The sequence below is a fragment of the Dermacentor andersoni genome, chromosome 1, assembly GCF_023375885.2.
Source record: "Dermacentor andersoni chromosome 1, qqDerAnde1_hic_scaffold, whole genome shotgun sequence".
NCBI lineage: Eukaryota > Metazoa > Arthropoda > Arachnida > Ixodida > Ixodidae > Dermacentor > Dermacentor andersoni.
Genome location: NC_092814.1, coordinates 166,112,727 through 166,140,122, shown reverse-complemented (window position 1 = coordinate 166,140,122; position 27,396 = coordinate 166,112,727). Strand labels below are relative to the sequence as shown.

The 27,396-nt window shown below is 42.5% G+C and overlaps 2 protein-coding genes across 4 annotated transcripts in view; one reads left to right on the top strand and one right to left on the bottom strand.

Annotated features, from left to right (window-relative positions):
* The window catches only part of Syx16 (syntaxin 16), a 41,905-nt gene extending 37,476 nt beyond the window's left edge, over positions 1-4,429 (bottom strand). The window contains exons 1-4 of the mRNA XM_050194918.3: positions 4,183-4,429; positions 3,949-4,034; positions 3,813-3,831; positions 3,681-3,714 (exon numbers count right to left, since the gene is read on the bottom strand). Coding sequence (XP_050050875.1) covers positions 3,681-3,714; positions 3,813-3,831; positions 3,949-4,034; positions 4,183-4,263 — 220 coding nt within the window. The 5' untranslated portion in view covers positions 4,264-4,429. The remainder of the gene's footprint in view (positions 1-3,680; positions 3,715-3,812; positions 3,832-3,948; positions 4,035-4,182) is intronic.
* A 4,122-nt stretch (positions 4,430-8,551) lies between these two features.
* The window catches only part of LOC126547061 (uncharacterized), a 31,866-nt gene continuing 13,021 nt past the window's right edge, over positions 8,552-27,396 (top strand). Inside the window, exons 1-4 of one of the 3 annotated variants that reach the window (XM_050194894.3) lie at positions 8,552-8,804; positions 12,730-14,397; positions 16,105-16,279; positions 25,732-25,894. In XM_050194894.3, the coding sequence (XP_050050851.1) occupies positions 8,752-8,804; positions 12,730-14,397; positions 16,105-16,279; positions 25,732-25,894 (2,059 nt within the window). In that variant the 5' untranslated portion in view covers positions 8,552-8,751. Of the gene's footprint in view, positions 8,805-8,858; positions 9,240-9,513; positions 10,092-12,729; positions 14,398-16,104; positions 16,280-25,731; positions 25,895-27,396 lie in introns of those variants that run through there. The other 2 variants (XM_055062711.2, XM_050194895.3) reach the window with 2 other exon arrangements.

Sequence of the window (27,396 nt, the reverse complement as noted above, 5' to 3'; positions counted from 1 at the left end):
AAGAGAAAAGGGAACAGAAGAACAATAGGAGACCAAGGTGTAATGATGATGACAGGCAGTAGAATGCAATTATATACACGTTCCTGTTTGAAGGGCCCGTTCACAGCCTTGAATCTAGGCCTGCGTTGAATATTCCAAGAAAAGCCTGATGGCTCACTTCACTGATATGTCCAGTCAATGGCTAAATACTTTTTCACAGAACAGCCTGTTGTTAACTGGCGCTAATGAAGAGATCAATGCCTGTCATTCACATTTATACTGGGGACAAGCCCGATGTACTTGACGCGAACGTATGTGAAGCACATGTACTTGTTACATGTGCTTCACTGTCTCAGGTACTTTAAATGCATCACAAGTCAACACGTCAGATGCGATGCAAATATTGCCGCATTAACGAAACTCCTAGTCTGTCCCCTGACGTAATACGCTGAAAATTGTATTAACAGTGCTGCTACTTTTAAAATCACAGGAAGATGGTATGTATCTACACATAAAGTAGTTTAGTTGAGCCACAAGTGCAGGCAATGCATGGATGAAAAGTTCAAGAAAAGATGGCCCACCTCAACTGAAAACATATTTTTCCTTTCGCCCCCTTTCACTCACGAGTGAAACAATTCGCAACTTTCCAGTTCAGTTTTGGCTCAAGCAAAAATGTTTTTTCCACTTTGTAGTTCAGTTCCGGTTTGATAACCTGAAGGATTGTGCTGGTTGTAAGTTGAACACACAAATACTCACGGCATTAAGTCATGCACAATTTATTTAAGGACAGGTTAACAATGTGCTGGCACCAGCACTGCTTCTCCTGTGCAGACATCATTAACAGGAAATAGAGTGGCCAGTAGAGTCATGCACTGAAGGCATGCATTGGGAATGAACATGCCATTAATTTGTGGAAAAACTAGAAAGTTCTTGGAGCACATTACCAAAGTGCACAACACAAAACAAGAAATGCAAATTTAGTTAAAGTCTGAACACCTAAAAAACTACCAGATTTGCTATTTGAAGGTTTTTTGCAATAAGAAAAATGTACCCCATTTGAGTGTTTCTGTGCACCCTGGGGTGAAATGAATAGAATAATTTAAACATAAATATAAAATAATATGAAAGTAAAATCCCTTTTGCAAGATTTTGTGTAACTAGCACCAGACACCTGTGTTTATGGGCAACAATGTTCTTGGCACTCTGCGAGGAATGCTGTTACCCCGTCAACATTGAACCCTCTGGTGCTACAGTAGCACAAGCCCCCGTGAAAGTGAAACACCAACAATACCACCCCTGGGCGATTGTCCCCTTCCAGTTCGCAAGGCGGTGTTTGTGGCTTTCAGTCAAAAAGCAGTTCCCATCTCTGCAGGGCCACTCTGCCTGACAAAGGCCTGAAGCCACTGACACAGTACCCTTTGCAATGAGGAGGGGGAGCGGAAAGGGGGTATTTATCCCTCGTGTAAATACTCCTTTAAACACCATCATAACGTGTAACACACTGTCGGAAACCTTCAATTAAGGTTACCTATTTTTCACAACAGTTAGCAAAAGACAAAAAAAAAAAAAAAAAAAAACACCTACATGTTGAAAAAAAGAACAAACTATGTAGAAGTTGAATTTATTGCTGTTTCAGCCCTGCAGTGTTGGCATTCTTGCTAATTTTCGGCCAGCTGTGGCAGATTCCACGCTTGTATAGTGGTGTGCACTTTAGCAGACAGTGGAGTTGGAGTAATTTTTAGCATGCAATTTACCTGCACAAGAAGTCTATTTCAAACACATTCAAACTATCATGACTATCCATTCTAGACTGAAAAGGCATAAGAAAGACTGTTCAGGACAGACTTTCACAAATTATTGTTGGACTCGGTGACAGTGGGCAGTAAACTGTTAAGCAAATGTCCTGTTCTTTTCAGAGAAGCAAATTTTTGAGGGCAACATCAGTAAGGACACAAGTGCAGCAGTGTGGGCAAGTTAGCAATGCATGATTCGATGTAGGCAGTGCGTGATAAACAAGTACAAAAGGAGAGACAAGAACCTACACCACCAAGTCAAATGAGGGTGAGAGAGAAATTTTTTAACAGTGCAAATGGTGTCATGCAATTGTGTTCATCATGTTCCAATAAGATCTAGAAGATGGAGAATCGTGACCAGTTGACTAAACTAAATCCAAAAGGCATTGAAGCTTTAATAACATAGATACCATGAATAAAATGCATGCTCATACAATGCTCCCAGCTTACTTATTCTGTAGAACATGGAGCATCTTTCACAACAGGTGGCAGTGAATAAGCACTTAATCACTGATGTGAAAAAAATGATGAAACTGTAAGAAATTCCCTCATCTTACGGAAACCTCGTTGGGCAAACCATCTAGTGCGCTTCTTGAGGTTCCATTGGTAGAGCGCGTGCACTCGAGCAAGGTGAAGGTAATCTTTTTTACGTTTTTATGCTTTTTTTAGAACGTGCATTTACAGTATTTTTGGCATCACTATCACACATCAAAGTGTGTTTATGATATTTCATCCCATTCATTGTAATTTTCCTTGGCAGATATTAAGTGCATTCAGGCAACTATTTAGTGAATATTGAATGTTGTTTTCGGAGAATCCTAAAAAATTATGGCAATATTGCAGTGTAAACAGGCCGCAATGCAATACAGCCGACTCAGAAATAGTGGTGCAGAGCACAGAAACTTCATGGTACAGCCGGGAGCTGTAATCCCTGCCAGTCTATGACAAAATGACAGCTTGAAGATTTGTTTCAGGAAACAAAGCATAACAGGCCTGCAAGGTTTATGATGAAGAGGCATGCAAAATTATCCTGCAGTCCTTCCAGCATAAACTTTACAATTACAGTGAAATTTGTGGCAGTAAAGGCATCAGCACAAATACCAAATGTAAGTGAAAAGCTCCAGTGAGCTACTTTAGTTTGAAAAATGTTCGCCAAAATTGAAAAAATTTGTTGGACACACTACTAAATTAGAGTTGGTGACAAATTATATCCTCATTTCAAGACATAGCAAGATAGTGCAGGCTGATAAACACGTCACAGATGACATAAGGCTAGGTAAAAAAAAAAAAATTATATATATATATATATATAAATAATGCTCATGACATGACCAGTAACAAATTCACGAATACTTTTTAAAAATGCAACTTGCAATAATGCATTTTAACGAGCTACACGAATGGCCTGCTGACATTATGCCTCCTGCCAACTGTTTGACTTGTCATATGTTCGGCTACTGACACATCATACGATGCATTCCGATAAACTTTATTATTCCTTGCCTTTTATAACTGCTATCTGTATTATATGCACAGCAATATGATGTCTGCTCGTTAATCATACTCGTGGTTTTCTTGCCCACGCTGCAACCCCTCATCAGCTCATAGTATATCGATAAAAGTCAGCTGACGGGGTACGGTAAATGAATTGCGCTATGCATCAAATGCGATGTCATAATTCGTAAGAAATGATTATCACCGTGGGTACGGGGGGGGGGGGGGGGGGGAAGGGTACGAGGAAGTAAAGGAAATTTACATTAAAAATGTAAAACACCGCACAAGCAACCCATAACGTAGTAAAGCATCAACACACCTTTAGTCGCAAAACACTGAGACAGTGCGTGCATTGCAATTAACGTAGGCCAAAAAACATTAAGTCACGTAAAAACTCACTTCAAGAGAACTTACATTTGTCTCTGATCTTCGTCATCTGGTAATTAACCTGCGCGAACAGAAGTCAGCGTAGCGAAGATACGAAGTAAATATACAAGGAAGTGCTACGAATTGCAATGCGTTATGTATTAGATCGAAATCACTCACCTCTTCCAATGCGTCAATCCTAGAGAGAGAGAAAAGAAAGATAGAAAAGAAAGGCAGACGGTACAGGTATTAAAAAAAAAAAAGAAAACTTGTAGCGAAAGATGACACAGCTACCAGATAGTCTAGCTTATCTTACCACCGAGGAGGTTCCGCATCGTCTTTATAAATGCCCATACCAGTTTCGACATCCCGTCCAACTAGTGCCACGGTGTCTTCATGAACCTATACACATAATAGTCATGACAGTTATACTGAAACCTTAATTTTGGCTATAGCTCCTGCGTAACAACTTTCGCGAAAATGAAGCAACAACGCTGAACACATAGTTTCATTTCAGTTATTATCGATGAACTTCAATAGTTTAACTTACATGATCTCCGAAGATATGCTTGCTTTGAAGGGCGTTATTGCGCATCAGCACAAACGCTTCTGTGAGGCTTCTGGTCGCCATATTGGCGCAAATTGAAAGCTACGTTTTGAGCGCTCTCAGTAGAAACCTATACAACGTTTGTAATTTGCTTGGTAAATTCGAAACAAACATTTCAAGCTACGGTACTTTTGCATATGTAAACTCTAGCCGCCATTTTAAAACAGACGACATTGAGCTGGTGCCGCCACCATACGGCTGAACTCGCTGACCTGTCTGAACGAACCGAACATGCAAATATAAATGCAAACTTCTGTTATACAATTAATTTATCAAATACGTTACTCGCTGAAGGTTTGAATAATTTAGTGATTTAGTTGTGTGTTTCATGGCGTGCTCTTATCTATTTAACTTTGGTTACAGTGGCTACAAGGGGGAAGTGTGAGGAGCGCGCCCGGGCAGGCGAAGCGCTTTGGAAGGAAAGGGGCAGATGGCGCTGCAGCGCGCATACACGTCAGATTCTTCGGCTGCAGCGTTGGTAAACGCGTGTTTTATACGCGGCGGACGCAGTTTTTCTTTCGTCATGTTTCCATGGCTCTCACTATATTACAGAAATCGGTTCTGCTGGACACTTGGTTGTACAAGAGAGCCGGAAATATTACTGAGTTAATTCCAAATTGAGCAGAATGTCAAGAGAAAGCAGACTTACCGTTTCCATGTTGGATCGCCCAACAGCGTAGATTATTTCGCGACGGGTTGATTTCTGCTGTACTCGGACAAAGCACCACATGTTCAAATGCGCAAAATTTCTGAATAAAGCTTTATTTTGCTAAGCTGCTCTGGTAGCGGCAAAATAAAATGATTTCCTGGTACTTGGGAGTGAAACCTCTTCCAAACAGTCCTTAGGTAACCCGCCTCAGTTTCAAGTGCTTCTTTTTTTCCCGCGATGATTCCCTCTCTTTGTTAAGGGATTTCATGTAGAAATGAAGGCGTGTTAGCAGGAAAAACTTGGTGATGTGGTTGGTAATACTCAGCCCATGAAGTTCACAGCCAATCAAGACATTGTTCTTCCTGAGACAGCATGTCAGCTGATCAAGGCTGTCATAGTGCAGTTGGTTGTTGCTAAACCACATAGAAAAGGTGAGTTCTAACGCCTCTACAAACGAGAAAAGTTCGTGGGATGGGTAGAGCAGACCACCTTTGTCACAAAATTTGGTAAATGTCGAGAGTTCTTTGTTAGCATTCTCCGGATTCACGAGAAGCTGATCAAAACAGTCTTTGCAGTGAGTTTTCAGGATGGTCTTTCGTGCAACATACCCTGCAATGTAAAACACCAGGCGGCTGTCGCTCGTTTTTTCATTGTACACATGGTCAGAGAGAAGCTCAGATTTCTGGAGCCTTTGTGAAGCATCTTCTATCTGTCCTCTGTCAAGAAGTTCATCCACTTCACCGCCTGCTTCCTTCTCACCCAGCAAAAACTGCAGGGTGCCTCCTTCACAGTTTCCGCTGCTCGGCGCTTTCACTAAGTTATAAAAACTTAGGCAATTAACAGTGATGAGGAACTGGGTTGCGTTGGGGTGGTCATTACAGCCGGAAAACTGACGTATGACGCCAAACAGTTTTTCCAGGCTATCCTGACAAAGGCGGCTTGTCAGCAAGTACTTGTACCCAAGCTTGTCATGGACATACTTTAACAGATCTAATGTTGCATGGAGGGTAACCCTCAGTCCTTCAGCTGTGCTTGCTGACAAAAAACCTACTCTGGAAGGTGCCAAGGATCTTTCCCATTTGTTAAGGTACTCGATGAAATCTTTGATGTTTTTCTCTTGAATGGACCCAAGTCTTAGAGCTTCGGATGGAATACGTGCTGTCATCGCCTCTATTAGCTTGGCCATTGTGCTGACAAATGCCTCAGTTGCTGCTGGGTCACCCCAATTCCTTTGAATTTCATTCTTGTAAAAGAAAAGGCCACGAACGACTTCTGAGCTGAAAAGTTGGAATGCTAAGTTCACCCTCATTTTCTCAAAATTATTGGGCTTCACGTGGCATGCACTAATTTTTGGCATGACCTTGAGGGTGACTGCACATTTATCTTCCTCGTGTGCCACCCTGATGTGCTCAATGTAGGCAGCACCATCCGGAGTTTTGTAGAAGCACTTCAGGAAACCGTTCCTTACGCATTTTATCAAGTGGGGAAAATCTGACATAAAAAAAAGACGTCTTTCTTTATCAACAGGATGAGCAACCGACGACTTCACACAGCTCGAGGAACCAGATATTCCAAATATGCGCCACATAGAGCGGTTCCATGAAGCGCCATCAGCTGTCACAAAATCAACCTTCAGGCCAGCTTTTTCGGCAAGAATCACAGCTTCTAGGACGATTTTCGACAACAGAGCTGCCTTCACATTGCCCCTTGAGGCAAAAACACCAAGTATTTGATGCCAAGAACCGCTTAGAGGTTGAAACATGACCACTAGACCGTGATCACAAGGCACATGTTTCTCACTTTCGGGGGTGAATTTTCCTAAGTCCACAAGTCCCTCAATCTTTCCCCCTCCAACTACACTGAAACACTCCGACAGTTTCATCTCATCTATTATCAGGCCACCGTGGCACCTGAATTCATCCATGGTCTTCGTTTTCTTGCCAATCCCTGCAAGCACAAGGGAGTTGAAGCCAAACCCGCTCTTATACTTCCGCATATATGTCTTCAAGCAGGTTCTGTTCGGGAGTGTTAGTATTCCCTCTCTTCTGACGTGCTCGTAGAGTCTTGGACTCTTCATGCGCATTATAATGCACTCGAGTAGCCAATCTGGGTTGTATTTCATCCCTCTCAGTGATTTGCGACGAGCTGCCTGAAAACACTGCAGTACCGCGAGCCTTTGCTTAGGTGGAAGAGCTTTTAATCTGTCTTCCAGGACGCTCTCTTCCAGTTCTACACTCTGCCTCTCAAGATCCTTGATGGTTTGTGTGTAGACTGACAACTTGGCCTTGAGTCGCCGAACAGTTTGCGTTTGAAGTTTTTTCTTCCTTGAGAGTCTGGGAGCTGAATTCTGGCTACGACGCTTTTTTGATCGCTGGTTCAAAAGAGCTTTTCTTAGATGCTTGCACATCACACATGGCCTACTGTCATGCGCTACACCACGACACTTTATGCTTGAAATGATTGCGTCAAAAAAGTGAAATTTCTTGCTTCCCAACGCAAACGGAAATTCATCGACTGTGCCGGCTCCAACACAGACTTCCATGCTGTCGACCTCTTTCAAAAGAGATGTAGGATCGGTGGATGACAGCCCCGACTGGCGCACTCCCTTTAAAAAAACATCTTGTTTCACACAGTTCGCTTCTTGTGAAAACACAACCAGCTTGCTTGCATATAGGACCCGTTTATCCTTCCCTGGTTTGCACACACTGTAAGCCACAGTCAACGGCGAAGGGTTCAACGTGTGCATGCCCCACGAACACGACGGTAAAGTGAGGTCCTGAAACGAAGCTGTGCAGTACGGAACCTCCTCGAAGCCCACACTCACAGAAACGGCACTGTCTTCTGCACATTTCTTCTTGGCTGGAGCTGTGGGTTCAGGCTTTGCGGGCCGCTTCCTGTCAGGCGGCAGTTGCTTCGATAAATACTTTGGTAGGTTTGGGAAAAGCGTGGGCACAGCTCCAGGAAGCAACAGAGGCCTGCTTCTTTCGATTCGGACGAGCTCTCCATTCACTGTGTGCTCAAAGTACCTTGAAATGTACCTTGTGTCGAAATGAAGCTCGCACACCGCAGAGTTCTTCTCGAGTTGTTTGTCAGCACGCGGTATAGCCCGCTGCCACTGCGCCAACGCCAGTTCATTCTTGGGTACACCAAACAGCGACAGTTTCATCTTGCACGATTTGTAGCCAGTAGTGCACCCAGGCACAAAACAGTGGCTCTGTTTTCTGGGCATCACCACACATACAGCGCACAAGAAATAACTCACACAACTGCCGGCAAAGCCGAGAGAAACACGTGCAGCACAGCTCACGCCAGCGTATGCCACCGCGCCTTGCCCATCGACTGACGTGCAAACGTCGTCGAGCGCCGCCTGTCGGATCCTCCTCAAAGGCCTCAGTGGACCGCATACGGCGAGCGGCGCGCTCCTCACACTTCCCCCTTGTAGCCACTGTACTTTGGTTGTGCTCGTCCATTGGCTCGTCTTCCGCGGCAGCATGTAGTCCATTGAGATAGTAGTGATTCTGTTAAGTTCGATGCATAGTTAATTTTGCAAAGTGCGTTAAAATGTGTAAAATTATTAATTAATCTTTTGCTGAGTGTGTGCTTGTTATATTGACTATTACTTTAATTGTGGTAGGAACAGGTGAAAGGGCTTGACGCGGATTAATCACGAGCGGTCGGCTAAGCATCCGAAAACACCCCAATACCGCTGCCGGTGCGGTGGGTGCCGTTTACGCCGGGGTTACATTCGAGCATGACGCGGGAGTTATGAGTTCCACGGCTGCGTCGACGTTAAAATTTTCAATATTGTGGACCATTCATTGAGCACAACTGCGGGATATCACGCATTCAACCTCTAATCAAGCATGAGCTCTGCGAGGAGAGAGCCGGTGAATATTGAATTCTCGGAGTCTACAGAGTAAGTTTCGCTCAAAGCAATTCTCTCTTATTGTGCGGTACTGTCTATAGTTCGTTCAAGAGCTAGCTTACGTCTGTCATGCTTTAGTTATATTGTGCAAGTCACTTAACAAGCAATGCAAGCCTTCGAACGCCGCTGTTTGTGTGCTGCGTGCCATAACATCGGGTGCTACATTTCGATGTTAGTTTTGTTTATTTACTGGCATGCCAATACGCCGCAAGCTGCTATCGTATTTAAAACTCGTGTTCAGTGAAACGCAAATATTTTTGCACACTACGGCGAGATCGAAAGATCCGTGGTTGCCATCGCAGCACTGACGCCTTTTTTTTTTTTTTTACTTATGTTCACTATTCCGACTTTCGATTGTGTCACAAGTGGCAGCAAATCTTATCCGTCGATGTCGTCCAGCACCGATGATCTGCTTTTTCCACGTTTGTGAGTTCCCTTGGTTTTGCGTTAAAATGTGATGTAGGCGTCTAAAGTGCGTACTAATAACGGTTATACATCCCGATGCCTTTCTCTCTTTAGTTATCCTTTTGTTGAAACGACGACGAAACAAGTTCGCTTGCTCTGGAGGCTCGGAAAACCTGTTTGAAGCGCCCGCCCAGACAGTGAGGAGTCTGGTCGCAGGTAGCGCAGTTTTCGCCGCCCACTCTATGGCCCACTCGCGACTGCACCGCGGGGCACCGCGCTGCGTGCGATCTTTTCGATTTCGAACGTTGCATGGGTTTCTTGGAAGAAGCTATGCTTGATGTAATGACAGATGGGCGCGGCAATGCTCATTTAGTTTTCCGTCACAGGGCTTGGCTGATCAACACTGTTGTTGGGCGGGCCTCTGTGGTTTTCAACTTCTTTTTTCTTGTCAATGCTTCGAGGTCAGACGTGTGAAGGCTTGTTCCGTGGGCATCTAGATTGTAGCGCGATTACGTTTATCTTGTCGGTTGGTAGTCGTAAACACATCGTGTCGTTCAAGCGCCTCCTCTACACTGGCCGTTCGTAACCGATGGTGCGGCCAGTCAGCAGAGCGTCACGCCAGCCTAATGGAATGCCCTCTCGCGCTTTAGAGATGCGAATAGTTGTCGCACTTAAGAAAACTGCCGCTCACTTTTATACCTTCACACTATAAATGGTTGTAATTTTTGCTTTTCTCTGTATATTTTTCTTCCGATTACGGTGGTCTATTTTTACCTTTGCAGATGAGTAGCCGTGTTGGTCGCCGGGTTAACAATATGCGCTCTCTCCTCTAGGCAGAGTTGATGAAGCATCTTGGATGATCGAGTGGCAGTTGTATGTTCTGTTATATATGCACACAACTCTTCCCTGCAACTGTATTTTGGCTGGCTTTAATACAATGCATGAATTGACACTTGGTTTATGGCAAGTTTGTGATTACTTTATGTGCTGCACGGTTTGTATGTGCATGAAGCACCCTCTAGAAGCCATCCACTCAACCAGACTTGCATTAAACTGAATAAATGAGAGTGCATAGTTTTGCAAGGCATGCACAAACTAATTATAAAACAATGAAAAGAAGACAAGGAAAACAGCACACACATGCATAGAATGTGTATATTTTGTTCTCATCTTCATTGTGCCATTTTATAGTAGTTGGGAACCAGGTTGGGATATCTGTTTTCTTCACATTAAGCGGATGCCTGTTAAGAACATGTAAACAAGTTTCGTACACGTCCTTGAAAACCCTTGAATTTGGAAAAAGAGATTAATGGCCCTTAAACTCGTTGCAAACAAGTGTACTCCTTGAAAACTGGCGTTGGGGGGCGAACTTCAAACATTAAATGTAACAGACTCCGCATCAGGGCTGTACCATTGACGCTGTCTATCGAGAAACAATCCTAGGCATTTTCTTTCCAGAATGTTGCTGAGCGATGCAATAGGACATGCCCGCAGCAACTAATGACAGGCTTGCTTAAATTGCCATTGACTTTATGGGGCTAGAGGAAGCCAGGTCACACGACCGAGCCGTACCACTACTTGGGTTGTTTTGCTAGTTGGTTCACACCAGAGCCACATTGTTGACCGGCCAGCACCCAAGCATCACCGAATATGCGGTTTCTTGATCTACTGCGACAATCGCAGCTACACAAGTTTAACTTAAGTTTGTCTTCTAGCTAATATATTGGGCGAACTTTTTCTCCGTAAGAGTGGAGTGTTTGAGCATAATTTGCAAGCATGCTGGAATTTTTTTTTTAATATGTGATCATTTGACATGCAGAAAGCTTTTACTTTTCTCTAATTTCTGTTATAACTGCTACTTTGCCACCGTCTTTCCCACTTAGATTAATGAGCTATGCTAACGAATAAGTGGTTTATTTATTGATGGATTACTGTTCTGACGCATAGTTGTATACATTTCAGCACCCCAGCACCACTTTTTAGTGTGACAGCAGTATATGACTGATCCAACAGTTTTTGCCCATGGCACTGCTGCCATGACCTCTTTTACACTTCTGTTGTGTGCTCCCTGAACTGGCAGCCGCTTTCCTCTTTGAGAATTCCTGCACTTTTCTCACTGCTGCCAAATGTGCTCGTTTCCCTCGCATCCTTTGGAACCATCATGCTTAATCTTGGTTCGTGCGTGGGGCCTTGCTCTCGCTACCCTTGAACTGTGCAGAGCACTTCCTCTGTAATGCCATTGCTCCAGGATATTGTACAACTTTGAGCTTTCCTGCCACCGTGATGTCCTCACAATGAGGTATCTGCTGCAGGTAGCCTGCCCGCAATTCTTATATAGACTTGATCAGAATGCCGTCAGCAGTTGTGACTGACTATCGTTGTCATTGGCTCAGTTGAATTGTTGCTTCCATAGATTGCCATGTTCAGAGAAGCAGCATCTGTCAAACTCTGTACAAACACAGATTACGGACGAGTAGACTGAGGTATTGGACAAACAGTAATGTAGTAAGTGAACTGAGTAGCCATATAGTGCTGTCACAGTCAGTGTCACCACATGCATGTAGCACAGGAAATGAGCACGTGCATGGAACTTTTTTTTTTTCGCTTGTGAACCTTCACGTTAAACTTAAATTCCAGCTGATAGTTTGTTTGGTCATAGTGTAGCAAAATTTGTCCCTTACTGTGTGTAGTGGTCAGTGCATGCCACGAATATGTTATTACATAGAATTTGGACAAAATTTTGGGAAAAAATAATTGCAAAAAGAAAAGTTATTGTGATAGCAGGAGTTCCTTTACATGCGCAGTGTACTGGCAGTCCACTTAATTTAAGAATGTACTTTTGGTAGTTACATCACAGGAATTTGTGAATTACTGTCTTGCGCTCTTGCGCTGTCTTGCGAAGGGTTGAAATCTGGGCCAGTTGGTACATACTTGAACGAAAAAACCAGTCAAAAACACAAAGGACAAGAGGAGAGAATCACACCACAACGACTGGACTATCAACTGAGCTTTATTAGAATCGGTGTAGTCCCAGCAAGTAGTCAGTGTAGTCTGCTGGCCTTGCTGGGACTACACCGATTCTAATAAAGCTCAGTTGATAGTCCAGTCGTTGTGGTGCGATCCTCTCCTCTTGTCCTTTGTGTTTTTGACTGGTTTTTTCGTTCAAATACTGTCTTTTGTACTATACTGCTTGTCCATTATAGTAGCACTGAGCTGTTTGCTTTGCTTAAAAATGCAGAAGTCTGCTCATTTCTTACGTGATGCTTAATTTGGATTCGAGTAACGTTTGATGAGCAGACTACCAGATCTGAACTTCTTGCTGGTAATTGTGCCATCTGTACTTTAGTTTCTAGCCTCTGTTGAGTTCTTTTATACAGTGGATGCACACATGACTGCTGCTAAATTAGGGGCAAGCATAAAATTATGGTCACTGATGTGCCTTAGGCATATTGAGTTTTGTAAGAAGTACTACAAAGGAAAGTAATGGTGTAAATATTGCTGCTCATTTTAGGTTTGAACGATGGCAACCTCATCAAAAGGGAATCAACCAGGTGGACCTACCGGCACCTTTAGTGGTTGAAGATGACCTTCACTCCCTCACTGATACCCCAGCTTCCAATCTCCACTGTGATAATTTAAGTAGTACAGCTCATGAGTCGGTGAAGGCAGCACCAGCTGAGGCAGCAGTAGGAAATGAAGATAATACAATGCCCAGTACAGTTTCCTTCACCTACACCAGCACAGATCCAAAGTCCAGTGATGGCTTGGAACTTGAGAGCTTCTCTTTAGAAGGTAGCATAAGCAATGACCCTATGGCAAATGACATGGCTAAGAGGTCACGCCAAGGTCCACAGGCTACGGAGCCATCTTATCCTTGTCCTGTATTTCCCAATGTTCCTGACTTGCAGGCGGACATATCTAGAGCGATAGTTGCTAGTCAGTCAAATAGATACAGGTCAAGTACAAATCCACAAGATGTAAATCTAGGTGTATACCAGGATGATAGAAAGCAGTGTGTTCGGCACTCTCAGCTTGCATCTGATGATTTTAATGACTATTACATAAAAATGCTGAGTGCTCAAAGGAAGCAGCCTCTGCATTTGCGAGAGCCACCCCTCTGTAATTCCTGCTCACAGTCAATGATTAAATATGTCTCTGCCATCCAGACACTTATACAGCAACTCAGCGTAGACATTATTGTGAAGGGAAAAGACCCTCCAGACTGTAGCTGGTGTGCACGGGAGAAGCTTGCATCATTTCAAAACACCTGGGCCCCAAATTCATTCGGAAGTGGCTCTACAAAGGTCGCCGATAGACTGGACCATAAGGATGCTAAGCATCCTCCTTCAGGCTTGCAAAATGAACAGGCACATGCTGCTTCACCAGGAGATCAAGCATCGCAGGGGCCTGCATCCTCTTGCCCAATACCTGTACCGTGCCCTGCTTCAACTCGAGACTCGAACAAGGGGCATATTGAATTTTTGCATTCGGCCAAAGGTGTGCAGAACTTTCCAGACAGTGGAGTGTTCCATAGCGAAGGCACTGTTTCATTTCATTGCCAGCCTCTGAATTTGCCTGCTGGCCAGGTACCAGACATGGCTGCACCCATTAGCACTCTTGCTGTAAAGCCACTGAACGATGTCTTTTATTCAACTGGTGTGGAGCAGCAGAACCTGCCTAAACAAGATGAGCTGAACCTTTGTGCTCCTGAGCTCACGGAAATGCAACATGTCATTTCTCCAAAAATGAGCTTGCCACCTGCAGATTCGGAATATAATGGAATGCTTGTTCAACCTTCAAAAAGTTATGAAGTCATATTAAATCCCCATTACACTGAAAGTGGAGACCTCCAGAATTCAGTCAAGCGACCATCGGAGCTCCAGCTTCATAACCTTGGGTCAAACTTCCAAGAAAATCTGGCAGGCAATGGGTTATCTCTTGCAGAACATGGTGGGCCTAGACGAAAGCAGTCTCTCAGTTCAGATTGGATGACTGATCTGATTCAGCCCCTTATCCCAGAACCAGCAGTGCCAAGCGTACGAGATCAAGCTTATGTTACCATGGCAAACAGCGACCTCAGTGCTATGCTATGCCTTGTTCTGGGAAATTCGCTGTGGCTCTCCAGAACCTCTCGGTCTCTTGTCGTCTTGGTGACTGATGGCGTGTCTCATGCATTCAGGTTGGTTGTTCAAAAAGTGGGCTTTTGCTCACCAGCTTTACATTTTTGTTTTATTCAATAATGCTAGCACCAAAATATGCCTGCTTAACTCTAGCAGCAGTGCAATAAAATTTTTTTTGAACAATGTGGCATAAGGGTTTATTAGCTATTTAACTACTCCTCTGGCGAATTGTCAGGTATGTGTAATTATTTGATTATGAATGAATTAGATTGTGTTAACACGTCTGTGCCTTGGACAAAGAAAAAAAAAACAGCAGGTACTGTCAGTAATGTGTGTGTTTTAAAGATTCGAAAATCATTCATGGATGTTGCCAAACATAAAGCATTTGGACTTTTGCACTGCAACATTGCTGCAATAAAAGCATGTGTCATCATTTAAAGAAGTTTAATGGCACTGAAATGCATTTGGCCAACAAGTTACAAGAATTTGAAGCAGTGAAAATTTTCTGCTTTTTTAAAGTGCTCATCTTGTCAGTGTGTGCATTAGCCCCTGCAGGCTTATTTGAAGATATGTGCTCTCCCTTCACTAATTTATCTCTCATACCTTATGTATCAGGTTTTTCAAATTTGGTAGATGTCCTCTAATTTGACCTTGTTGGGATACGGAAAAGTGTTCAAATTATCTGTCATCCAAATTATGTATTTGAAAATTTGATCTTGTGACCCATATGTGCTCTGTAACCTGGTCTTCTCACCTATATTTTATTGCAAGAAAAGGTTTTATGCATAAAACACTGACATGTACAGAAAGGCTGAAGATGCACAACACATTTTGACACATACTGTAGCACAAAACACAACCAGTGAAGTGCCCTTTTTTTTCTTTTGTCATGCCGATAGTCCATTTCTTAAGCTGAAGAACTGGTTTTGCACAAACAGGTGGCCCGTTTCCTCTTTACCGTTGGTAGAATGTATCAGTATACCTTCAGTTCTACTAACAGAGAAAGAAAAAGGCTACCTGCGCAAAACCAGTCTGTCAGCCTAAGAAACAAACTATTGGCATGACAAAAGAAAAAAAGAAACAGCAGTTCACTGGTTTTGTGCTATACTAAGTGCCAAAACGAGTATTACATGTTCAGTTACTGGTCCGGTGATGTTGTGCATCGTCATCACTTCTGTTCATGTCAGTGTTTTCTACATAGAAACCTTTTTTGCAGTGTGCATGCAATGAGCTTAAGCAAAAACTGTTTCCACCTTTGACGTTGACACTGTTGCACTGCGCTGTGAAGTGTTCGACAGTGCCTCCACAATTATTTGAGCATGATCATTGCTTTTGTTGTGACTGGTAAATCTAGTCACTGGCAGTCCACCCTGGTTATAATAACACAATATTCAATGTTTCAAGTTGAAAATACTGAACTCTTTAATTGCAAACCATGGGCATCTTTTGAAACTTTAGAAGATCATTGAATTAACTGGTGCCAAATTTGTGAAAGTTGACGTCATATTAATTCTTAAAGCACTTTGGAGTACAAGACAAATTGAGATTAGTTTAGCTTCACTGTATGCAGCTTTTTATTAAAATTTTGTAAGATGCAGTATTGCCATAGCCATGATTTTTTCTATTTGTAACATATGTCTAATTATATCCAGTTTGAGGCAACCATAGCAACTGTTCATGTAACTTTGAATGGGGTGAATCCTGTTAAAGATTAAAGTGCAGCAAACTGGCTAGGCTGCAGTTGCATTTGAGACTTGTGATTACAGGCACCTGCTGTCATGTGTCTTCAATGTGGTGCTCTCGGTCCGTTCTCTTGGGACGCAAGGTACTACTAAACTTGCCCTTTTGGAACAGCCAGACATTGGTGTCTCGTACACCAAACTCCATGCCTGGCGGCTGACACAGTTCTCAAAGTGCATTTTCTTGGATGCTGGCATGCTGGTGAGTTATTAATGTTCGCTTCATTTTCACATTTCCCTTGCATGGCACCAAACTTATCAGCTTTAGTTTGCTTGAATAATGGCATTCAAGATACCTTGATGATACGGTGCCATAGAAAAGTATTGCTTCTGTATTCCTATCGATTGCATAGCATTTAACAATACAGATAATAAAATACAGTTCTGTACCAGTTAATTTTAAACATATTCTGTCTGCCTTTTGGTTACTGGCCTCGAGTAATGGCCTGGTGTCTCTCAGTGACACTTCCACTTTTACATGTCATAACTTCTAGCATGCCTCACTTTAGGGATGGGAGTTTTGCTCATTTCATGGGGCTTCTGCTGCCCATCTGTCAATGTCTTTGCCTACTCTGTAACATTAAATTAATGGGAAGTGTGCAAATCCACAGGCTGAGCCATTCAACTGCCACTGAAGGCAATATTCTTGACCTTGGACAACATTGCTCCGGTTTAGGCACTGCAGGGATCAACCATTTGCATTGACATTGATAATAGAATCAGTTGAACAGCATCATTGTATTATGCCAGGCTTATTCCACTTAATTCACACTGGAATATTTGTCAGAGAAGCAGCGTACAAACCATTGCAGCTTTTGTGTTTTAGTCTTGTCAATATACAAAACTTACTGCATCACAGAAGCAGGCAAGTTGTGTTTCAAGCGACACCTTAAGCATTTCAAATTAACGTTTAGCATTGTTTTTGAATAGCTCATTAATGTGCTTAATGTCATCTCCCTTTTTTTTTCACTGGCTGGCACAACCATGTTGAAAGAGTTGTGGCATTTATAGATTTGTCTGTTGCAAGGCTTATCTACCCAAGTAATAAAACTGCAGGAAGGATGCATGTTGGCTGCACTGTTTGTGAGCCTACAACACAGTTTGCTAGTGACGTATAGATTGGTGGGTCATGGGATGCAGTTAGCAGTTAGTCCAGCAGTGACCATGAAAATAATTTTTTAGACAAAACAACCAAAAGATTCCCACAAAGCATGTCATCCCTATATTTGCCACCAGCGCATTGCCCAGTTCCCTTGAGGCTGGCTCTGTCAAGGTCAATGTCAGGCCGTATGTTCCCAATCCGAGACAATGTTTTAAGTGTCAAAGGTTTGGCCATGCCTCTCCTTCTTGCAGAGGCAAAGCAGCATGTGCAAAATGCAGCAGCAACAATCATGACTCCGAATCGAAGGGGGTGAAATGTGAAAACACCCGTGTACTTAGATTTAGGTGCACGTTAAAAAACCCCAGATGGTCCAAATTTCCGGAGTTGCCCACTACGGCCTGCCTCATAATCAGATCGTTGTTTTGGCACGTAAAACCCCATAATTTAATCACGACTCCGAAAAGTGTAATTCTCCTGCACATTGCATAACCTGCAAAGGTGATCACCCTGCCTACTTACGGTAATGTCCCATTTAAAAAGGAAAAGGAAATCATGACAATCATAGTAAAAAAAAAAAAAGATATTCTATGAAGCCAGGAAATGTCTATCACACCTACCTAAACTCAGCTATGCCAATGTGGCACATCAGGGGGCAGTGCCACATAGGCCCCGCGAGCCTGCAGGGTCTACTAGCAGTAGCCCTGTGGTGGCTCCTCCCGCCCCCTTGGTGGTGGCAGCCAGTGCTGCCCCATTGCTTTCAAAGGCTCCGGAGACCACGGTCTAGCAGGACCTTAAGACAGTGCGAACATCAAGGCCTGAGGCGCCTGCCTCAGCGCCAATTGCTTGGTCCTGATGTGCTTCTGACAGAACTATGGAGGTTGACACCGAAGGACCAGCGCTCTCTCAAGTGTGCAAAGAGGGATAAACTCCCAGTAACCGCTCCAAAAAAAGGACAGGTAGCCTAACGGTTACCGTTCTTATCCACAGTCTATTTTTACATATGTCACCTGTAATTTGTATTTAAGGATCAATTTCTATTTAAATATTCTCGGTTCTCTTCCATCGTGGCTTTTATTATACAGTGGAACTGCAGAGGTCTACTACGTAACTTAGGCCACATAAGACATCATAAATAGCTTGTCCCCAGTTGCCTTTTGTTTACAAGAAACAAATCTAGGCCCCCAAAACCAGAATGTTTTAAAAGGTTCTTCTGTGTTTCGAAAAGACCGGGAAAACGCCAGCCGACTGTCTGGAGGAGTTGCGGTTGTCGTGAAAGGTGGCACTCCCACCCGAGAAGTTTAATTGAATACTCGTTTCGGAGTAGTTGCCATGACTATTCTCTCTTTTAAAACTATAACGGTCTGTTCTTTGTACTTACCACCCCACAAAAGTGTAAATGTGAAAGAACTTGAAAAGCTGATTGAACAGCTATTGGACCCTTTTACGCTTGTAGGTGATTTTAACGCCCATTGTACTCTTTGGGGAAGTGTGAAAAATGACCAAAGAGGACAACTTATAGAAGATTTTATTCTAACACCTGTCTTTTAAGTTCAGGAGCACCTACTTATCTTTCCCCTACATCACGTAACTTTAGCTGTCTTGATTTAGCTCTCTGTACACCGTCTCTGTTCATTGATTTTAACTGGGAAGTGTTGGACAATCCATACAGCAGTGGCCACTTACCTGCCATAATCAAAGTGGCAACTTTACCAATCATCACCTGCAGGCCGCGTCGTTAGGAAATCCAACTGGCAGACTGGCCGCTTTTCACAGAAACAGCCAAACTTGAACATTCTTCAGCATATCTAGGTGTCGATGAGATAAATGAAACATTTACTAATTGCATAATCATGGCAGCTGAAAGAACTATACCCCAGTCTACTGGAGAACAGCGAAAGAATCTAAACCCGTGTTGGACAGAGGAATGTACCGTAGCAGAAAAAGAGCAGAATAAGGCCTGGGGCAATCTTCGTAGATACCCTACTTACAACCTTCTTCAAACAGAAAGAAGCCCATGCACGATACATTCATAAACAAGCCGAAAAACACTCTTGGCAGAAATATGTCACCTCAATTAATAGTTCAGTCATCTCCAAACGCATGTGGGAACAGGCAAAGAAATTCAAAGGGCATTACTTATACTACACAATTCCCTTACTCGCAAGTCCTGGTACATAAACAACGCTCGAAGAACAAGCAAACATTCCGGGGGAACACTTCCAGAGAGTGTCAAGTTCAGCCAACTACACGGACACATTTTTAACATACATAAACTGTGCTGAAAAACAAAGATTACCAACAACAGGTGCATCCGATCAACCGTACAATGCTCCCCTCACACTCCCATACTTAAATAATGTACTTTCTGCTGGAAAGAAAACTGCAGTTGGCATGGACTGCACCCACTACACCATGCTTGCCCACCTGTCAGAAACCTCAATAAAAGCATACTAAAATTCTTAAACAAAATCTGGGAAACTGGTGAAATGCCAAAAACATGGAAAAATGCTGTAATTATACTTTTTCTAAAATCTGGAAATCCCTCAACATCTCCCAGCAACTACCACCCCATTGCTCTCACCAGTTTGGCAAAGTTATACGAATGTGTGGTGTACACCAGATTAACTTTTACCCTCGAAACAGAAAAGTCCTTAAACATATATCAATGCGGTTATAAGAAGGGTTGTTCTACAACTGATCACCTCGTCCAATTAGAACATGAAATATGCAATGCCTTTTTAGACAACACTGCCTAGCTGTCTTTTTGACTTGGAGAAGGCACATGACACCACATGTAGATTCACAAGAAGCTAACAAACAGACACCAAGGACAACATAGGGAAAATTACTTGTGCTTAATAAATGAAATAAACGATGAATTAATGGAAATAAAAGTGGATGAAAAAAACAACTTGCCCTCGGTTAACCCCATTCTTCTCGTTTATTACATAACAAGGGTCGCGAATCCGGCAACATTGATGCCTTCAGGTAGCATGTGTGGGTTTATTGACCGGTTGCCGTCACCCAAAAAGATCACGTTCTCGTGACGCCTGCGGCAGAAACGATGTTCCACATCTGCCGTCAAGGTCTGCGAGTGGTGGAGCTGGCTAACACTCCCAGGGCTAACGCTCTTATAACATTATCACGCACTGCGACAAACGACTATATTACACAAGAAAACATAAATACCTAATAAAGTGGATGGGGAAACAGCGCCGCGGTAGCTCAAATGGTAGAGCATCACACGCCGAATGCGAAGGTTGTGGGATCGTTCCCCACCTGCGGCAAGTTGTTTTTTCATTCACTTTCATTTCCATTGATTTATCATTTCTTTATTTCATTTATTAAGCACAAGTAATTTCCCCTATGTTGTCCCTCGTGTCTCTTGGCTTCTTGTGATATAACTAATAAAAAATCGGGTCCCTCGGTTAACCCCTTTCTTCTTCTTTATCACATGTAGATTTGGCATTTTGAGAGACTTGGCAGACTTAGGGATTCAGGGCCAAATGCTGAAGTGCCTTTCTGACTTTGTCCGATCGAACATTTTAGGTGTGTCTTGACAGAGTGCTTTCACATGTATTCCCCCCCAGAAAACGGTATGCCTCAGAGCTGTGTTTTAAGTACAACACTGGTTGTGGTTAAAATGAACTCTGTTAGCAAGGTCATACCATCTACCCTTATGCATTCTTTTTATGTTGGTGATCTACAAATTGCTTTCTGCGCATCTAACATAACATGTGAACGGCAGATCCAAATCACTCTAAACAAATTGACACAATGGGCTAATACGAACGGCTTCCAATTTTCGTCGGAAAAAACTGTTGCCATGATGTTCTCTCTGAAGAAGGGCTTCAACCGGACCCCTTCCTGAAACTAAATGAAATGGTACTGCCAGTTAAACAAGAACCCAAGCACTTAGGGGTCATGTTTGATAAGAAGTAAATTTTCTTAAACACATTAATAACCTAAAGGTTCAAACAAATAAGGCACTCAATGTCGTAAAAGTCCTCTCGCAGAAGTGCTGGGGTTCTGACCATAAATGCCTCCTACATATTTATCGCTCTTTGGTACGTAGCAAACTGGACTATGGATGCATAGAATATGGTTCAGCCAGACAATCATACCTTAAGCGGTTATATCCCGTGCATAATAAAGGACTACGCTTAGCAACTGGTGCCTATATGACCTCGCCCATTACTAGTTTGTATTGTGAGAGTAACAAGCAGTCTTTAAATCACAGAAGGGCGCAACTCATATTGACATAAGTCATAAGAGTTTGCTCATCGCCAGACCATATTTGCTATAACTAACATTATCACGCACTGCGACAAACGACTACATTACACAAACAAGCCAAATACTATAAGACCACTCATACTTAGATTTGAAGAAAAATGCCATGACTACAAAGCCCCTACAGAAGCACTTTCTGTTATGCACAAGCCAACTAGCATAGCTCGTTAAAACAATTTAACGCAATTTCCAGATTTTTTATTGACACATCTAAAGAAACAAGATATGCCTCAAGAACACATACTACAGGAATTTCTCAGTGAAAGACACGTACAACACTTACACAGAATGTGACACCGATGGTTCGAAGATGCCCATTTATGTAGGAAGCAGTGTAATTGAAGGTACCAGGGAACACAGTCTGACTACCATAGTTTGTATGTTTTCACTGCTGAGTGTTATGCCTTATGGATGGCAGTACACAAGATTATAAACTCCAAACACGAGAAATATACAATTTATACAGTTTCTTTAAGTGCATTTAAGGCCCTGAATACACAATCGCAGTACGCACCCATCATAGGCGACATCCTACACATACTAACACACCTAAGTAAAGACCAAACCATTCATTTCTGCTGGCTACCAAGTCATGTTGGGATCCCCCGAAATGAAAAAAGCAAATGATTGTGCAGCAAGGGCAAGAAATCTAAATGTTTCAAAAGTTAACATACCTCTTAGGGATGGGATTCAAGCTGTTCACAAGGCACTACTCTCGAACTGGCAATGCGAATGGCACTTGAAAGACAACAATAAACTTCAACTCATTAAATTTGTATTGGGGAGTGGAAGACATGCTACCACCAGGAACACTTCACCGAAGTAATTCTTCATTGGCTTTGGATATGTCACACGTGAATCACACATAATTACTTATTGAGAGAGGAGGAACAACAAACGTGTGACAAATGCTATGAATCGTTAACAGTAATACACATTTTAATTGCGTGTCCACATCTTGAAACGCATAGACAAAAGTACTTCTGTGTATTGTACAAGTCACACACCCCATTTCACCCGATGTTGATGTTAGGAGATGATGCACTGATACCTCTGACTGATGTGATCAGCTTTTTAGATGAAACAGATTTTTTAAAGTAAGCTTTAATTACTCCAGGGTATGCTGCATTTACTAACGAAATTTCATCACCCTGTGTCTGCTGCAGCATAGCCTCATTCGCTTTTGCACCAATAAACCCAATTTAACTAATTTTCTGAAAAAGCGTGACAACTACACCAAAGTGTTGGTTTTGGTCCACATTCAGCTCCAATTAACACAATGAGGTGGTCCACGTAAAAATATCCCGCAGTGTGCATTAGTTAGGCCTGCTTGTTGGCATTCTATTTCTGGCATTCTCTTTTTCTGTTTTGTTTTAAGCGAGATGCGAGTTCTCGAATTTGGCCCCTGGACCATGCTCGGCATAGTTCTGCACTACCACTTCGCTGCGCAGTGCAGTATCTGTCGTGCTTCAGAAAGCCAGTATGTGCAGTGTTCGACTGTAATGTGAATTTCCTCAGCGCATGGGACCCGACTGTGCTGCCCAGTCCCAAAAATAATTTGAAAGCTTACATTCATCTTCGCAGTGTGAAATTCAAGAAGACACACACACAGAAAGAAACAAAATAAGCAGGAGGAGCACTGGGCATAAATTGAGTTTACTACACTATTACACATATGCATGCATGCGTGAACAGTGTACACTAGCAATGGTGCAAGTGCCTGTGTTGACCAGCATCTAGTACTAGAGATACAGCTATCCTACAAACAAGCCCCGACAAAAAAAAAAAAAAAAAAAAAAAAAAAAAAAAAAAAAAAACCCTGCACTAAGCTTGCATTCAAGTACTGCAACTCTTTTTGTGTCAGTGCTACTGACGGATGCTCATACATGTGTTGTGGTTCTTGCTAATAGCTAGGACTTTAAATTTTCTCTGGTCGCCTGGTTTTTGCACTTGGACAGAACAAGCTTGCCGGTCTAGGCTTGAGTACCCATGCACCAGCGACATTGGTTTGCCAAATGCCCCCCCACTACTTCCATTTCAGCTGCTGCACAGTGCTCTCACAACCTGTCATTGAGACACTGCCTAGTTTGACCAATGTAACATTTCACGTAAGAAAGCAGTATCTTATATGCAATGCCTATTTTGTAAGGAATAAAGTGTGCTGTATGCTTCTTTCTGAAGGCCCAGCTGCTTTTGTACCTGTTGACGACGAGGCAAATGCATGCTAACGTTTCAGGGACAGAGACAACAATGGGCACTCTACACTTCTCCCACTGCCTAAAAATGTGGCAATGAAGTGTGGAGTGCCCATTCTTCTTTTTTTTTTGTTTCTGTAGAAATTTGTTTGTAAGCCACCAATAATTTTTGTACTAGATATTGGTCAATATGGTTGCTTTCATTCTTGCTCGTGCACATTTTTTGCACCTGCGCACACATGTGCAATAGTGTAATAAACTCATTTGTTGTCCAGCGCTTGTACAGTCTATTTCATTGCTTTTTCTGTGTCTTCTTGAATTTCGCTCTCCTATTATATGAACGCATGCTCTGGCAGCTAGCTAGCTTACGTTAATGCCTTGACAGCCATTAAGAAATTATAGACACCACAATGCGGTGGGCACACGTTGGTTTAGTGCAGTCCTTCCTGTTAAGGAAACTAGAAAGCTCTGTTAAGGAAACTAGAAAGCTTCTCCATTTTGAACTGAGCTCACCATGCACTGCCCTTCCTGGGCCGACATCGTATTTGGCAAAACAAGAATATAAAGTGTCCAAGTAAGCATTTGCTCTGAGAAAACTGGCTTCAAGTAAAATCTTTATTGGCAAATCAAATTCAACTTTCCCAGCCTTAAGCTGATTGCATAAAATTGGAAAATTCACAGTCCTCTATTGTGTTTGGTCAGCACAGGACACAGTCCTATAGAGGACAATGGGAGATGCCTTTGTCCTGCAGTGCATGTGATATCTTCGTGTTTTGTGCATTGTGTGCATGGTAAACAATCCCAGGTGGTCAAAATTAATGGGGGCCCTCCACTATGGCGTCCCTCACAACCCACTGTGCAGTTCTGGGACGTTAAACCCCACAGTGAAATTTTGTACATCTTGGCAAACTGGTGATAATGATGTTGACGACGATTCTGGAGCTGGCTAGAATATGACATTAGATTTAGTTTACCTTGCCACAGGTGTCGGCTTATCTGCCTATGCACACTTTTACCAGCTTTAATTGTCATGAACGGAAGACCTTGCTGATACTGCTTTACCACTTTCTAAGTAGCCTTTGTGTCCGGCATAAACTCGCCACATGTACTAGACGACTTAAGCATGCGTACTAAGGTGTGTGATACGAAGTGTGTCGGGCAATATGTTTGGGATACTTGGTGTGGGATGACCCTATAGTGACACGTTTTCTGTAACGTGCCTGGGTAGGGTAAAACTTCAGTTGATACCAAAATAAACGATGTTGAAAGTAAACACTTTGTGTACATTCTTTCTTGTGTCAGTATTCCTAAGTTCAACTTCATCCCAGTACTTTTTCATCTTGCTTTCATATGCAGCATAACCCACTCTTTATGAACAGAAGGTGTGTTTTTCAGGAGCTGTGTTTTTATTATTGGAAGAAACGCTGACGTTTTTGTTGGTTCATGTGCTCATGAGTTTTCACTGTATTTCACTGTGACGGCTGTTAAAAGCTTAAAACTGGGTTCGCAGTGTTTGTGCACACTTTGCTTTTTTTGTGTGCATGTTGCTTTCAAGTCATTGTCATTAATATGACGTTACCAGGTCACCTTCTTATTGTCAGCTTCACCCATGTCATATGGTGAAGAAAAATAAAATTGTGCATACCACCACTTGGTTTCAAACTCATTTTCCTGTGATAATGTGCAGTTGGGTGTTGGACACACTAACTATTGCTATCACACAGCTTTGGTGCTTGGCAAACATGTATGGGGTTTTGCTCACCACACAAACTGATAGTGGTGGTGTCTGTGTATATATTTCAGAGGAAACAACAAAAATACTGTAGTAGACAAGGACAGCATTGTGCACATTGTGAAGCAGTAGTTTTTCTTGAGAGAATGATGAGCCTGCTGCTGTTGCAATAATGAGTTCAGAGCCACAGGAATTGCTGAATCTGCTGGTTTTCTTTTTTTGGCAGTACATTGGTGCATTATAGTTGCATTTTGTTCAAGTGAAACAGTTAGATGTGTGACCCTACATTAATATGTCAGAGTGGTTTGAGGACTGTGCTTTTTACTTCCTAGGTCGTTCAAAACTGTGACGAACTGTTTGAACGTGATGAGCTTTCGGCAGTACCTGATATTGGCTGGCCAGACTGCTTCAATAGTGGGCTGTTTGTGTATGTGCCATCCATGCAAACTTTCTGGGACCTCATCAGCTTTGCTGAACGTCAAGGCAGCTTTGATGGTGAGAACTGGTCAATTTTTATTTAACTTATTTGCTACTTGCACTGTTTGAATGTTCCTGCTAAATAGCTGCACTCAGAATGACCAGCAGTTAATATTTGTAATGTTCTTGAGCATATAGTCATGGCATGAAACAAGGATGTGCTCAGTGAAATTTTGGTCATTCTGAGAAAATATAGTGTCATGTTCATCATTATGCATCTGTGATTGAAAGAAGCATTAGGTGTGTGTGTCTGCAATTACCAATCTCTGTGTAATTGGAGCCCTCTCCATCTTTGCCTAAAACATGTTTTTGTGTGTGCACTCCAGATGAATTGATTGATAAGTTGGCTTAAACCCAATAAGCAAGTTTCTTTATTGGGAATAAGTTTTGTTGAAACCATGTTAGATCCATTATTTATGCCGATGTTTTGCAAAGAAATACAACGTATAGGTTTGAGTGAGTTGGCAATTCATGATGGTATACCAGTGCAAAACTAATGCAATCTAATGGGGACAACAGACATTGTGACAAGGAGCATGCACAGACTTCCCAACTGAATATGTTTAATACTGCATACAGATTTAGGCAGGAAATTATTTAATGGACAATGTGCAGGCACAAAAAAAATTTGAGAACCAGACACGCCAGAAAGACAACTCAATAATTATTAACTCAGTTTTGTATGGGTACACCATGATGTAGAACAAAAGGTTGTGGCCATCAGCTGTCATGTATTATTCTTTCTGGAGCTGCGTTTAATATGCACAGCATGAATTAGGGCTATAATGTACAGAAAATGAGGCTGTACCTTCACATGTTGTATTTATGGTAAAGACAAAAATAAACTGAATCCATGAGCAATTCTAGGTCATTTGTAGAATAATATTTTCATTTACTCATATTATTATTCAGATATCCTACGAGGCTTCCAGCAGGCATTTGTCTCAAGTTGTAACAACCTGTATGGAGCAAAGCTCTGGGTCACGAATACAGTAGAACCTTGTTCATAGGTTTTGAAAAAAAAAAAAATATATATATATATACGAGAGAAAACATATTAACTGGGAAAACATATCCGAATTCACAAAAAGGTGACACACTCAACTCTATATACTCCGTTTCAGACATCAGGGGTGCGATCAGGAATTGTTCGGAGCGTGCGGCGCAACTGAACATGTGCTCCGAACAACGATCCCTGATCGTGCCCCAGGTGCAACGCTGTGGAGGCTAGAGAGACTCCTTGCAATGGCTGCGTTCGCACTTGGGTTTATGTTTTTTTACCACAAACGTGCGAAACTGTTCTTTATATGGGCTCAGTATTGAATGAAAAACATTTTAGCCCTTAGAAAGAAACGAACTGTGATATACGGCTGCTAATGCTTTGTTTTAGATCAATCTGTTTTTGTTGTTTGTCTTGACGGGTTGTTTGTTTGCAGCCCGTCGCGGCAGTCTCATGTGCATGCTCGCGTGAGTAAACGGCTTTGGTGCGCAATGAAGCGTGGATGAAACACACAGCGAAG